Below are 15,203 nucleotides of genomic sequence, written 5' to 3'. Positions count from 1 at the left end.
TATTTGAGAGAGAGAGAGAGAGAGAGAGAGCACATGAGAGGGGGGAGGGTCAGAGGGAGAAGCAGACTCCCTGCTGAGCAGGGAGCCCGATGTGGGACTCGATCCCGGGACTCCAGGATCATGACCTGAGCCGAAGGCAGTCGCTTAACCAACTGAGCCACCCAGGCGCCCCCCAAAAAAGAGTCTTCTTTCCTTTTTCATCTTTAGACTTTTCCTTAAAGAAAGTGACTTCACTCTGCGATGCATGCGGGGCACGGTCTATCTCAGACTTCCTGTACTCCACTCTGTCAGAGAGCAACTCCCAATCCTTTGCTGAAATCCCATGCCTGATAGCCTGTCATTCTCCATCTTTTCCCTCTCATGCACACAGGTGTTTTGTGACTTTTGGGGAAACTGTAGATGCCTGAGTGCTGGGCCAGGTGCACTGAGAAAGCTCCGCTTCTTGATTGCCAGGATACAGTTATGTCACAACGGATTGTAGCTCATTGCACTCGCCTCAGCAAACATCCGCAGTAGGAGTACTCAGGCTAGTATCAGTGGGGGCAAGGAGCATCACATGCCTGATGCTTGGACCCAGCTGCTGCCATGGAATGACCTGGATGAGAGCAATGCCTGTTGAAAGCCAAGCCAGTCTGGGCAGCACAGGCCTTAGGGCAGATTGGGTCTCTCCCAAATTTCGCTATTTGTCCATTGTCTTGGGATCTTGGCAGGAAGCAAGAATACAACTTACGTCCCTGCAAGTTTTCTGTGTGTTCTATCCCCAAGATATGGCATTTTATAAGATTTTATAATTTTAAATCAAGGGAACGGTTATAAAAATGGGGTTGAAAAAAACGTGGGCACTTTCATGAGCAATGACTAATTCATCTCCATACGTTCTATCAGTTTCACTGCGGTCAAAAGCAGGTGTTTCCAGGCTATGAATAAGTAGTTTGCATTTTCAAAATTAACAAATTGGACCAACACCAAGGAAAAAAACAACAACCATAGACAGCCCACCAGAGAATTGTTTACAAAAGAAGATGAAGCTCATAGCAATGGTTTGCAAACACCACCAGACGAGGTTGTGTAAATGCCCTTCGTGTAGTCATGGTTCTTCAGCCTGTCACAGATACTAAAGAGAAACGCAGAAACAGGAAATTACAGACTATTTTAAACAGCATGTTTTATTAAACTCACTTGCTGATGCACTTTATGGCAGGATGCGAGATTCAAGTGTTCATAACTTACATCTTTTCAAGTGCTTTTCCTAAGTGAATTCTCCCAGTTGAAATACGGCATGTACACAGGGCTGGAAACAATCTCTAAAGTAGTAACTGTTTCACCCTTGGTCATGTAGCTCTCACATCCAATGGAGTAGTGTCAGCCATGTGCAGATAATCTACCTCGCTTGCACACTAACTGTAGGGAAGCAATGGAGGCCTTGAGTAGTAACTTAAAAGATTCTAAATGCATTTTACGTTAAACCACAATCAAAACACAGCGATCTTAGGGGCGCCTGGGTGGCTCAGTTGTTAAGCGTCTGCCTTCGGCTCAGGTCATGATCCCAGGGTCCTGGGATCGAGCCCCGCATCGGGCTCCCTGCTCCGCGGGAAGCCTGCTTCTCCCTCCCCCACTCCCCCTGCTTGTGTTCCCTCTGTCGCTGTGTCTCTCTCTGTCAAATAAATAAATAAAATCTTTAAAAAAAAAAAAAAACACAGCGATCTTAAAATGAATTACTAGAAACCGCACGTTGTCTCACATCACTGAAATACTGATGCCATTCCTCTCTTCATGGACAGTTCTGCATCTCGTTTAAACCATCATTGTGCAGGGCCTGCTGCATCGTCTTTCTTGAAATGGCCTAGCAGAATTGGCAGGGATAACCTTAACTACGAATGAAATGGCTTCAAATTTAAGGGGCTGTCATAAAAATGGATTTGAACAACTAATTATTCTCAAAAACGTTTTCTGCTCACAACTCGTTTGAGGAATATAAAAGCCTAGCTGCACTGCATGGGAATCCTTATATCCTTGTCTGATGTTTATTGTGAAGTTGACATCTCTTAACGCCCATGTCTGCTGCAAGTTGTTCTCAGCTCTTCTCTAGATACACCGAAAGGAAGTCATTAAGTGGAGCTGTATAATAAAAGTTCATGATCGGAGGGGTGGGTAACCCTGCTTTGATGGCGTTAACTATGATCTCTGAAAATAAAGGTTCATTCACTTGCTTCTGCCCTTATTAAACAGAATGTTCTGAATTTCTTTTGTCTTAAAAGATCATGCCGAAGATGCTTTATCCTAGTGACTGGTCATCAGATAGTCACTTCCATCAGTTTTGAGTTTTTCTCCCTTCAACCCAAGTCCTGGCTGCTGTAATCCTGTCCTTGGGACCCCTTCAAGGTGAAGGACAGAGTAATAGGATTTTAAGAGTTGGAAGCATATGACGATGATATCTGTGCTCTTTTAAAGTGCCTCTGCCAAACAATCTTCTACAATCACCACTTTCAGAGAGGAAGGGCCAGAGGCAAAGGTTAATGATTTGGTTAACGAGGTGCACCTAGATGCCTCAGGGAGTAGCAATTAAAGGCATTCTTGGGGGAACTGGGCCATTTTCTTAAATGAAGATTTCCCCTCATTTAACTTTTAAAAGTCTGGAATCTGCCCTATCAGGTTCTCCTTAAAGCAAAGCACAGCAATGAGAAAAGGTGCCACTTCCAGGAGTGTGGGGTGGAGTGTCTTGGCTTTACCAGTCTCTGAGACAGAACTATAGAACCCATAGCAATGGTTTGCAAACACCACCAGATGAGGTTGTGTAAATGCCCTTGATGGTTAGTAGATTATTATCTGTGCCTTGGCCACCTGGAAAAATCAAACTGAGTATCTTCTGAATAGAAATGGTGATACAGGCCCCTAAGGGGCCCTAATGATCATACCAACAAAGGGAACATTCTTATTTGGATGGATGTTTAGGGGTTTTTCAGGGAAGGGGGGGCATGTCTTTTGGTATGCTTAGAAATGTCTTAGAGACAAAAACTTGATGACTAAAACTAACAAATTTTAATGCTGCTGAATTCAAAGGCCCCTAATCGTCCAGCAGAGAAGCTCCAGTGGGTTCTGCTGAGCAGATGTCTGAGCCTGCAGCTCAGGTGAGTGCTATGGAAAATCACCAACTCTGTCATTTTACAGCTTTGGCCATCAAGAGGAACATGTCTGAGGGCGCCTGGGTGGCTCAGTTGGTTAAGCGACTGCCTTCGGCTCAGGTCATGATCCCGGAGTCCCGGGATCGAGTCCCACATTGGGCTCCCTGCTCGGCGGGGAGTCTGCTTCTCCCTCTAACCCTACCCCCTCTTGCGCTCTCTCTCTCACTCTCTCTCTCTCAAATAAATAAATAAAATCTTTAAAAAAAAAAAAAAAAGAGGAACATGTCTGATAATGCTGGGGGCTTCTAAAAAGCAAAAGGATGTCATTTCTTTCATATTTAAATCTCTAGGATGTATTACATTCATAATAAGGATGTTACATTTGACAATTAAGCTCCCAACTAGCTTTCTCCCTTTATCAAATAAAATATTAGCCTCTAAGAAGAACCTTAATACAGAGTTGTATGGAATACCACCAGCAATAATCTACAGCTATTTCGACTGCTAGACATATGGGTCATCTTTTTGACAATGTGACATTTCATAAGGCAATCAGCAGGATTCATTCAGTATTTATGGTATGCTATTTTTTTTGTCAGAAACTTTGCAAAAATAAAAATCTTTAGATTCTTTAAGATAAAACCTTCTTGATAACCAACCACATCACTTATTAACATTGGTCTCTTAATCCACAGAAATCTAAATTCACAAAGTAGGACTCTTCTAAAACACCGGTCAGGCTGACCTCTTAAAGTAGTCTTTCATTTTGAAAACTCCCGTGTGGCCACTACCCACACTAAGACATTTTGAGTTTTTTTAAAGGAGAAACAGCAACAGAAAAGAGAAACATTGCCGATGATCATTAAAATAAGAAAATCTGAATGAATTTTGATCATTTTAATAAATATATATCAAGAAAACCTCACTTTATTACAACACATTCATATACAAGCATCTATCATCTAAGTTTTCAACATCAAATGTTTATCAAATATTGAAAATAAAGGACAAAACATTACTAGACTATTTAGCCATAACACAAGAACATGTTTTAAAAATTGGTCCTTGTGGACATTGTCCAAATGATGATCCTACTCATACACTGTATGAATGAGACCTATATTTAATATTAATAGCAATAATAAAAAAGCTTTATCTTGGAGAAACTGGGAAGACTTACTTCCTCCGTTTGGCATTTGGTTCCTGTGAAGTATTGTTTAAGGAGGCCCAAGTTCAATTAGCAACCTTGGAAACTGGAATACAGTTTAGCAGGAGGAGTTGGCTGGAGTAGGACGACGGACGGTCAGAGGGGCACTCTGAACACTCTTGCAAATGTACAAATTAAAGAAATCATTGAGAAAACTGTTGACCAAATACATGGTAGCTATTGCCAACTGGGTCCCATTTCTCCAAAATAACTTTCCAAAAACTAAAGTCTTTACATTCTTTAAGATAAAACCTTATTGATCACCACATCATTTATTAACATTGTGCTTCTTAATCAACAGCAAAAGTCATATATAAAAAACCACATGCTTTTATAATCTAAACGAGTGAAATGATGCAAAACAGATTAAAGTATAACGCATGCCACTGGTTCATGAACTTCATTGGACAAGAAAACAAAACAAAACAAAACAACCCAAAACCCAAAAAACCCAAACCCCAGCAACAGACCCGTTGCCATAGAAAAGCTCAAGCAGCTTAGTGCTGGTTTCTAACAGCTCCATTGTTTCCCCCATCCCTTTCTAAAAATGCCAAATCCAAAAGCAATTGGGCATCAAAAACAAAGGAAGAATAGAGATGTTGAATCAAAAGTTGAACACAATAGTTTCGAAGTTAACGGTTTCCAAACAATATTGATCCACCCTGTGTATTTTTTTTTTCCTGTTTGTTAAATCCCTGCTGTAACTCTGATTTATCCTTAATTTTCACATTGGCAAAAATTAAGATAAAGTAAGGCACCAAAAATCGCCCTGTATAACACCTCTCTAACTGCCTAATCACGCATCGCAGGCAAGCCAGGAACTCGCAGGGATTACCCTTCTACACATATTGTTGATTGCCGCACCTAGACAGGTGTTTCATTATGTTACATCCCATTTTCATCTGTCATGCAAGACTGTTAAAGACAAGTCCTTAACGGCATGGTGAAGCCACTTCATCTAGCTCCCTGTCTTCAGTCTTTTACTCAGAAAAAAATACTGTATCATATAGAAGCAGCAGACATCCTTTGCTGGTTATGTTGGTTTGCTGACCAAATAACTACCTAATTAAATTGGCAAACACGTTGCCGTTTCTTAGCTAGTGACAGGCTCCTTGGGGGCACTGAAAAGATCACAAGGGCACATTGTCCCCCAGTCTAATCTACTGACCTTTTCGGTGAGAAAACTAAGGTATACTTTGAAGCATTTAAGTCAACTGTTTTCTCGGTAACGTCACCACATTTCTAAGTAGCTTGCTGAGATCTACTATACCGATGTTTTATGCAATCTGCTCTCCAGGCATTAAAACGACACGGCGTGTTCATGGCATAATTTCATCAGTTGTACAAAACTATAAAATCCATTCAAAATAAAATTTATGAGAGCTAATTGATCATGCTGTGCATGCTTCAGAGGCTCGATGAAGAGATGGCTCATAGTTTACTCCCTTTGCCACAGCACGCTTTGTTACTTGATGAAGGCTCCTTTTTCCTTAGGGACTTTTTCCAAGACTCACTCACATTGCTTTTGTCATTATATCCAGTCTCAAAATAATCATAAAATTGGCCTTTGCCCTCAAAAGCAAGGTCATTTCCCACAGGTTCATGGCTTAGGGGGCCACCATCCCTGTTGGTGTCATTATTTGCCTTCTCATCACTTAATGTGGCCTTTTCCTGAACACCTAGTGACCTGACATGAGTGACAAAGATTTCACTGGCAGGTCCCTGGCCATCACCCTTGTAAACAGGTGCACTGCCTACATCGAAATCCGCCTGGTGGGAACAGCTCGGTAAAGGCAGAGGGGGAGAGGAAGAGGAAGACGAGGGGGAGGGGGGGACAGTGCTGGAGGCACTTCCGACACTAGCATGGACAGAAAGGGGCAGGTTTAGGTAGTGACCACCACATTCTTGGTAAAAGCAGCAGGCATGAAACTTGTCACACTCCTCTTTGGCCATCCGCGGTCGCTTCCGATAAGGACAGTCTTGAGCCATAAACCACTCTTGGGCAGAGGTGCCATTGAAAGAGCAGGCGGGAAAGCACCAGTTATTCTGCATGATAATCTCACCATGGATCCGTTTCATCAAATTGTTGATAAGGACAGATCTTCGGAGGTACACTTCAGGATCATCGATAAACTTCAGCTTTTCTAACGACATATACAGGATGTGGGCTCGTTCCTCAAAAATCGAGATGGTCTGAAAGTCAAAAAAGGAAGAGAAAACTTAGAGGACATGGGCGGTGTAAACATGCCATTCCCAGTATATTGCTTTCGGGGCAGTCTCTGGAGCGGGGCCTGCTGGGGTCCTGTTTCTCCCAGGTTCATTTAGGGATGCTGGCCCCCATGTTGCTCACGTCCTCCCCCCACCTTCCCGCCTCGATGGTGTGGTCAAGCACCTGGGAATCCCATCCCAGGGCAGACCTCAGCAGGGACAAGTCAGGTTGTTTGAGATTTCAATGGCCCAGTGAGGGAGATGCCGAAACACACAACACTCATCTACCCTGCTAGAATTCAGGGGAGCAGCTTCTCCGGAGGGCAGAGAGGTAGTAACAACGGGCACAAGGAGGGGTTCTCAGTGGCTGTTTATATTGTTTCTCGATCTGGATGCTAGTTACATGGATATGTTCACTCTGTGAAATCCATCAAGCTGTACTCTTAGGATACTTGTGCTTTTATGTATGTGTATACAAGCCCATGCACGCACGCACACAGACACACACACACTCATGTATTATACGTCAGTTAAGTGTCCTTTGAAAGATGTCAAAATGCAGGTCATAATAAGTCTACTTCAAACCCTGGCCAGGAGCATGACACCTGTGTTCAGTACTGTCCCTCTGGCTTTCACACTCCCAATTATCCTTACTTGATCGAGGGACAACAATAATTGAGGCTCAGCCCCTGAAAGGATCAGTCCGTGGAAGGGCCCAGGCAGAAGGAGAGATGCAGGGAGGAAATGAGAAGACTCACTTCTGAGCAGTGTGATACTATCACTGGGTGATGACTGGTACAAATCCAGTAGCCACTGGGAACCAGCTACAACCATAACACAGAAATGAAAGAGGAAATAAACTGCTGTGTCCTGGTGGCCAGCTTTTCCAGGTCATAAAAGAAAAAAAAAGCCACCTGGTAGCATGACCTGAGGAACTGCGAACGAAGCCAGCCCAGGTTAACCAAAGGCAGGAACCATACGTTCAGAGAAAAGCCCAGCACCTGCCAACGCATGCTGACGTCTTTATGAGCAAGGTCAAGGCAACACCTGAAGGACAAGCATGTGGGGTGGTGAGGAGAGGGGGTAAGAGGAGACACAGAGGAAGATGAATCGAAAAATTAAAAACCCTCTCCGCATCTCAGACAACTATGGTCTGGGTTATACCCTCCCTGATTAAATCTGTAGATAGTTTTTAAAGGAAGAGAACCGTAAGGAAAAATAAGTGGTATCTGAAAAGCTTAGGTGGCCAGTTTCTTATTTCTAGGCACTTCCTGGATCCCAGTATTTTCTTCTTAGGCATGCAAAAGAGTTAGCTGTGGCCTTTTCTAGGGAATGAATTACATACTTTAACAAACTAAACCTATGTAATGAGTGTGCAATGAAGTGCGTGTTTCTACTTGCACGCACACATTCAAGGGATAGTGAGTCCACCTCTAAGAGGTCAAGAGAAGCCCCGGGGAACTGCTCCCAGGTGGGCACACACAGAAGGGGCTTTGGCCATGGGACCTACAGTGTGGGCAGTGGGGAGATGTCAGGAAAGAACAGTGCGTTTCTGCACACATGTGAAAACATGGACTGCTCACAATCACTAACGCAACTTGGGAACAGTCAAGGCGTTTGTAAAAAAGATGTTCCTTGGATTATATAATTTTGTTATTTCTGGGTAGAGGAGCTCCTGCTGGCTCTTTCTTCGACTACTTGTGAAAAGAACAGAGGACCCAAAAAAGTGACAACGATTAATATGGCTCTGCTGAGAAGTGGCTCCTTTTCATTGCTTGGGTGGAACAATTTAATTTCTGGAAATGGATCAAGCAACTGTTACTAAGTATCTTAAACTCTTAATAAGAATAATGACTATTAAAAAAACATACTTTATGGCTACAGCTGCTGAGCGGTGGGTGAAAATCCTCTTCTTCCACATACTTCCTCTTAAAGTATGTGATCTTGGATGTTGTTATAGGATTTGAAATTCCCCTGTAATGTGATCCTGTGGTAATAAATCAGACACGACAAATGACATGTGGTTTGCCAGAGGTTCTCCAAACAAAATACTTTCCTTTAATTTCCTTATAGAAGATAGCTTGGCTACGTATTTGTCTGTACATGTGGTGATTAAAAATAAACATTTGTCTTAATATTTCCGATCATACAGAATTCTGTGACCCAAGCTAGGTAAGGATTTCTAGCTAATCATAAAGGAAAATGACCTACGTCAGCATTTACAAAATGCTCAGAATCTTAATTTTATGTACAAACAGCAAAATTCAAAGGGGAGGATAGTATTTATTCAAATTGTTTAATTAACTCCATGATAATAGGACACCACTGCTCAAATGTATACATCTTTAACCGTAAGCATGAATAACCAAATAACTTTAAAATGTTATTGGCTGTAGATAAGGAAGCAAATGACTATCTGCACACTGGAGTTATAATATTCTTTCTTTCAAAATATGAAATTCAAAAAAATTTTAACTTAAAATTTGGGCTAACCAAAGTCTTTTTTTCTCTCTCAAAAATGTAACATGTCAACCATGAATCAAGGTAGGGTCCAATTTTGAGAGAACAGAGCTTTTAATCCCAAATGAACTTCAGGGAGTACTTAGTTTATAGTTTAGGTTTTTTTTCTTTTTTCTTTTTAAAGTAGTAAGCACACAAAAATCCAAGGAACTTACCTTAGAATATAAGAATAAAAAATCAGGAAGAACATACTTCTGTATTTAAAAAAATTTCCCCCTGAATACGAAAGCCAATTGTGTGCTTAATAAAAAAAGGAGACACATAGCTTCTGGCCCAAAGTGCAGATTCCTTTATGTCTCAGGGGATAAAGATTTCATTGTCAAAAGCTCACCAGGGCTTGTGTAGCTCTGAGAGAACTGTGTAGTTCCATAGGGTGAAAAACCAAAACCCAAACTCAGGGTTTCAAAATCTGGTTTGGTTCTTTTAAAAATATAGGGGGCACAACTTACACACGAAGTAGCAGCACGTGTAGACTCAGGTTTGAACGCAATTTAAGTATCACCTCTGATCCTCTCCCTGGAGCCCTGGGCTCACTTAGGAGAGAGGCACAGACAGCCTGGGAAGTCCCTGGAACAGCTCTCTCAGCTCAGAAGGGCGCCCCAGACACCACCGCCACCCACGAGTCTGGCTGCAGAGGGCAGCGGAGGAAGGTCAAGGGCAGTACCTGCCAGTGGGGGACCGGCTCCCCGGTCTCCCTGCAGAGGGGCCTGTGCTGGCCCAGGGGGGCTCGGGCCTCCGTAGCTGTCAGCCTCCCATAGTGTCTGGTACCCAGCAATTTCAGCAGCTCCTTCCGAGACAATGGGCTCGCAGAATCTATTCATGGACAGAACCAGAGTCATCTCTGACAGCCTCAGATCTAAAAAAAAAAAAAAAAAAGAAAAGAAAAGAAAAGAAAGAAAGAAAGAAAGAAAACAGCCCTAATCAAGAGTAAGCCAGGGGATGGCCTTGGCATTTTCATTCCTTTGCTTTGGGAAACTTTTACTTCTCGGTCCTCCCCTTCACCCTGAAACATTTTATTATTTTTTCAAAGAAAACCTCAGCAAACTCTCTTGCTGCTATTAGCTCAGCCTCTGTGTTCAGCAATCTGCATTTCATGGGCGGATCTTTAAAATCCCATTTCTTATTGTTCTCAGATTCCCCTCAGCCCTCTGTGAGACAGCTGCTTTGCCTCCTCAACACATTTTCCCCCTGACCTTCCTGCAGAAAATGGACCGCTAAGAGGCAAGTCCAAAACCCTTGTGTTTCCTTTCTATTAATAAGGCAAAAATCAATTTTCTAGTCAATCCCCCCGAGAGTCTCCTTTGATGAAATCCGCTAATCAATCAAAAGGAAAGGGTGGGGAGGCCGAAATCTCCCCGTAATCCCTACTGATGCTCTCGGTCGGGTTCGGACTGGGCGGCTGCCCCCTCCTTCTCTCCTTTCCACAGGGCCAGTTCCTCTACAACATTCTGGGGCTCCCTCCACTTTCTTCTCCCAAAACGAAGCAGACAGAGACACACTTGGTAGTTGTTTCCACCAGCCCTGATCGGCCTGAACTGGATCTGCCTCCAGTCAAAACACTGTAAGATGAAGACAGAAAATTGGCTCCGGTTTCAAGCCGGGAGTTGCAGCCCCACAGGAGCCAAGCACAACATCAACGGAGCAGGCAGAATATTAAACAGGAGCCAGGGCTTCAGGGCCAGAGGCAGCCGACAACTCTTTCCTCGGCAAGGCCCAGACACAAGGCAGGAACTTTCCAAGAGGCACCGCGCTGCGGCCCTCCTCTTCAGCCCCCACCTCTGCCTGGGGCCTGTGGGGAGACTGGGAGCCTCTCCGCTCCGTGATGCCCGCTGGGCTCCTGCATGGCTCACGTGGTGTGGGCCATTCCCCCCCCCCGCCGCCCTGGGCGCAGGGGCTTCACTTGGTCCCAACTAAGGCTCAAGGCAGGGTCAAAGGTGAGTTCAAGGGGGAAGAGAGTTTTGATACTCGGGCAAAAAGACCGATGGGCCAGAGATCAGTGGTGACAGCACAGAAGCTTTGGCGCCTTATTAATGGCCAGTTCCTTTTACAAGACCCGAACCTCCACTATCCCACTTTGCCATTTAAAGAACTGTCACAAAGAGTGATGTCAGGCCTGCTTTCTGAAGATTGATTGTCTTTCAAATATACGCTAAGGGTCTCGTTCATGCTTTCTTCTCCAAATTACACAGCTCCTAAGGTTTTGGGGAAAGGACGAATTCACCGCTGTCCAGCAGGAGAGTATAATTACCTAGGTGTTCTAACAAGGGTCCACTTCCAGGTACAAGAAGGAAAACCACCAGGGGAAGGGGAGATAGCTTCACTGAAGTGATGAAGTCCTTATGGCTAACAGAGCAGCTCTTCCAGGAATGACTCCATCCTTTATCCAGGCTTCTCCTTGAGATCCTAAATTCTGTCCCAACCTCACTGAACGATGAACAGGGGAAGTGTCCGTGTCAGTGGCCAGAATGAGGACCCAGCTGATCTGGGCTGCTAAACCACCTACCCCTTTTCTTTTTAAAATGCCCTCCAAAGAGGCAGCAGCCGCAGACTTACTGCGAGTAAAACCTTATTACAAAAAAAAAAAAAAAAAAAGAAGAGCGGTTCGATTATTCTCTAAAAGCAAACGGTGGGACATGCCATTTATTTTGCTCTTGACTCATCAAAAAATTTACACTACACTGATTTGATAAACTAAGCTATTCTATCACCCCTCAAACTCAGCATCCAAACAAGATATCAAGCCTCATGATAATTTATTCCCTGGGAGACTCTCATAAATGGTCTAATTTCTTAACCTATTATAAAAGACAGTTGTATCAGCGAGTGCTATTGCCAGGAGCACATGAATTATAGCTTTCTCTCAGTAGCCCTCTCTCACTGACTGCAACAGTATTTTCCACCTTGAAATTCACACTCACTTTTGTGCGGGATTCTGGGAATAAGACCCAAGCTTTTTGTCTATGTTGAACTTTTATGACAAAACCAGAGGAGGTTGACAAATTCACGCCCCTTAAGAAAGTGAAGCATTTGTAGGCCCCCTAGAAGCAATTACCTTTGTTTAATAGGACATTATATGGGCCCGTGCTATTTTATGTTCCTAAGAGTTTGTTTCCATTTTAATGACTTAGTGTTGTAGCTGTTTTGGTTGTTAAGGATTTCAGTGTTTCTATTTGTTAGTATTGATTCCAGCATATGAAATCCTATCAGGATGCATCTGAACTTGAAACACAGCATAGTCCTTTTATCTTGGCTCTTTCTTTCCATTATGACACCTGATTTCTCTAAGGTTTTCTTTTTTGAACTGGAAACTTTTACACACAAAATCCTAAACCGGAGAAGCTCAGTGCCACAAATGATATTTCTAAGTCTGAATAAAATATGAATGGCTTCAGATTATTTGGGAGCAAGGAGGAGATTTTGCAGTTGAGTCTTCCTGGCCTATTTAGAATTTATGCCGGGATGTTAACAAATTAAGAAGGCAAGTTCCACATGCATGAAGCATCGGGAGTGTGTGGTGCTATGCACCAATGTTTCACGTGACTCTTTATTTGTATTACATGTGCAGATCCAAACTGTCATTATTCTCTGTATGATGAGATTTACATTATAATTCTACTACCGAGTTCAGAAGTTTAAATCCACAAATTCATGCGCTGTTAATATCAGATATAACCACGAGGATGTACAATTACGGTAAAATTTGTTTTTTTAACATCAGAGGTGAGTGGATTCAAAAGAAGGCTGTTAAAAGTGTGTTTGGTCCATACATGGGTTTAAAAAGTAAAAAATAAGAAGGTCCTTAACCTCTTATCTCCAGGCTTCTGCATGTCTGTTCTGTCACCCAACTGATGTAGTGGCATGACTCCTCAAGCATTCCCAGAAGGCTGAGGGCTAAAATGTCATGCTTTTCCAGCAAATGTTCATCGTAAAGTTACCAGGCGTTGCTCTACAATTTGGTCTTTCCAGATGGGTTAGGCTTGTTCTTTCCTGAGAGCCATTCTAATGCTAATAGGAGTGGCTGGCCCACAGAACAGGCTAGCTAGATTCAGTGGCCCCTTGAATCTAACAGGGGCTCCAGGTCATTCTTTGCCCAGCCCTGCCCCCATCTCTCATTGGAAATTAGAGAATATTAAGAGCATTCTAGCAGTTAGAGATCGGATTCCCACACTGAAACGCGGAGAAGTAAAGCGCTGATATTGTCAAGGCACCTTTGGGGCTGCCCAGGTGGAATCAAGCCCCTGACCTCGACGTTGTGCTTAGCAAGATCCCAACAGCTCGTCCAGCTGCTGCTGCTGGTGGTGGTGGTGGTGATGGAAGGGGCTGAATGGGTGGAAGAAAATCCTTCGACCCTTCTAAATAGATGTCGCTTTTCTGCCAGTCCCGGCAGTACACCTGTCTACCCTGGGAAGTGCATTTCTCAGCTGTAGCTTCGAGAGGCCAGGAACTTTAGGTCAGGTCCTGGGGCTAGGAACGCGGGTGCTGGGCCTGAAGGAGAAGATGGGGTGTCCAGGTGTCCGAGCCCTGGCGCCAGGTCTCCCCATCCCAGGCCCAAGACTGGGGTGGTGAGGTTTGGAGAACCGACCTCCTGCAGGCACCGCGTCCGGGCTCCCGCATAGACACACCCCCAGGGGTCGGTGCCGCGGCCCCGGAGCCCCTTCCCGGGTAGCGAGCCGAGCCCTGCCGGCCGCAGGAGAAAGTAAACAACACCCCAAGTGTCTGGGAACAAAGGCAAGTTGTCTTTCCACGGTGCCGGAGCCGTGCGCCTCTCCTGAAGAATAAGAGCTATTATTACTCTTTCTTTCTTTTTTTTTCTTTTTTTTTTTTTTTTTTAAAAAAAAAAAAAAAAAAACAAGTTTCCTTCTAAGGGAAATAAACACCAAAGGTAGGATTCCAAGGAAATGACTCACGGCGGCTGGCAGGGCTCTGGCGAGGCTGGCCCGGGCCCCGCGCTCCAGCCCGCAGCAGATGCCTGCCCGACCCTCCCTCCCTCACCGGCCAAGCCCACTCGGAGCCCGCGGCTGCGGGAGCGCAGTGCGCGGCCGTGGGACCCGGGCGGAGGGGAACAGCGCCCGCACCGTCCGCGCCTCCTTGGGCCGGGGGGCCGCCTGCCCCCCGCCCCCCTACCGCCTCCGCGGCCCCAGCCGGGCACTCCGGAAAGTTGCTAGGGCCCAGGAGGCGGGAGGGGAGGAAGGGAGGAGAGAGGCGGAGGCGTGGACCAGGCGGGCAGCAGCCGAGCCCGCCGGGGAGGTGAGCTGAGGATAGAGGAGCCGCCGCCGCCCGCAGCGCGCCTCGGCTGCCGGGGAGGAGAGTGCGGGGGCGGAGGTGGCGGAGGACAGAAGGTGTCAGCTCCTGCAGCTATTCCTTTTTCTCGCAGACGCGCGCTCCTGACATCCACAATCCCTCCCTCTCCACCTGCCCAGCGCCGCGGCGACCAGACCCCGGGGGCATCCCTCCTACTGACCCCCCGTCCCCTAGGGGAAGGGAGGGAGCGGCCGCCGAGGACCCTGGGGGGGCTCACCGGGCTGCCATCCCCACCCGCCCCCGGAGTCGGCTCGGTGCGCGCAGGCGGCAGCGGTTCCCGCCCCGGTAAAGGCCCCGCGGCGCACGCCAGCCCCGGGAAAAGCCCGCGCCACCCCGGCGCCCCGGTGGTTGTCCTGGCCCCCGCGCCGGCCGGTGCGCGTCCACTCGGCAGCCCCGGCGCGGGGAGGGCGCGCGGGAGGCCGCGGGGGTGCCAGTGGGCGCGCGCAAACGCCCGCGGGGACCGGCCCTCGCCCTCCACCCGCCCTGGCCTCGCCGCCCGCGCCCGGCCCGGCTCTTACCGCGGGGTCAGCCGGGAGGCGGCGGCCGGAGCGCTCGCGCTGCCGCTGGTCCGCTCTGGGCTCGGCGCCAGCCCGGCCGCCGGTGCACAGTGGCGCGGGGCCCGGCCCGGCGGCCCGGTCGGCGGTGGACGCTGGTGCGCGGCGGGCGAGGGTCCCGGCAGGTCCCGCCGCCGCGACTGGGGCGCCGCGCCGCCGTCGCTGCAGACGGTTATGGTAATGAGCGGCTCTGTCTAGCGAGGAGCGTGTGAAACCCGTCAATCCTGTTTGCCATTTCCCCGTGGATTTCCGAGGAGAGGTTCTGCAGGATGCCCCCAGGGTGAGAGAGGG

The 15,203-nt window shown here is 46.5% G+C and overlaps 1 protein-coding gene across 1 annotated transcript; it reads right to left on the bottom strand.

Annotated features, from left to right (window-relative positions):
* Positions 1 to 3,999: 3,999 nt before the first annotated feature.
* SERTAD4 (SERTA domain containing 4) lies at positions 4,000 to 14,958 on the bottom strand. Its single transcript, XM_032393201.1, has 4 exons — positions 14,877 to 14,958; positions 9,722 to 9,913; positions 8,409 to 8,524; positions 4,000 to 6,522 (listed from the first exon to the last, which is right to left on the bottom strand). The coding sequence occupies exons 2-4, from the start codon at positions 9,894 to 9,896 to the stop codon at positions 5,761 to 5,763; spliced, it is 1,053 nt and encodes a 350-aa protein (XP_032249092.1). The 5' UTR covers positions 9,897 to 9,913; positions 14,877 to 14,958; the 3' UTR covers positions 4,000 to 5,760.
* Between the last annotated feature and the right edge of the window lie 245 nt (positions 14,959 to 15,203).

The sequence above is a fragment of the Phoca vitulina genome, unplaced genomic scaffold (assembly GCF_004348235.1).
Source record: "Phoca vitulina isolate PV1807 unplaced genomic scaffold, GSC_HSeal_1.0 scaffold71, whole genome shotgun sequence".
NCBI classification, from domain to species: Eukaryota; Metazoa; Chordata; class Mammalia; order Carnivora; family Phocidae; genus Phoca; species Phoca vitulina.
The sequence above is the reverse complement of the archived record's forward strand: the minus strand, read 5'-3'. Positions and strand labels throughout refer to the sequence as shown.

Bases quoted from the DNA above. Each gene is read 5' to 3' on its own strand.
- SERTAD4 (XM_032393201.1), bottom strand. From the start codon at position 9,896: ATGACTCTGGTTCTGTCCATGAATAGATTCTGCGAGCCCATTGTCTCG. The intron at 8,525-9,721 runs GTACTGCCCTTG...TTATTACCACAG, and splicing joins AGCCGGTCCCCCACTGGCAG to GATCACATTACAGGGGAATT. The intron at 6,523-8,408 runs GTATGTTTTTTT...TTTGACTTTCAG, and splicing joins TCAGCAGCTGTAGCCATAAA to ACCATCTCGATTTTTGAGGA.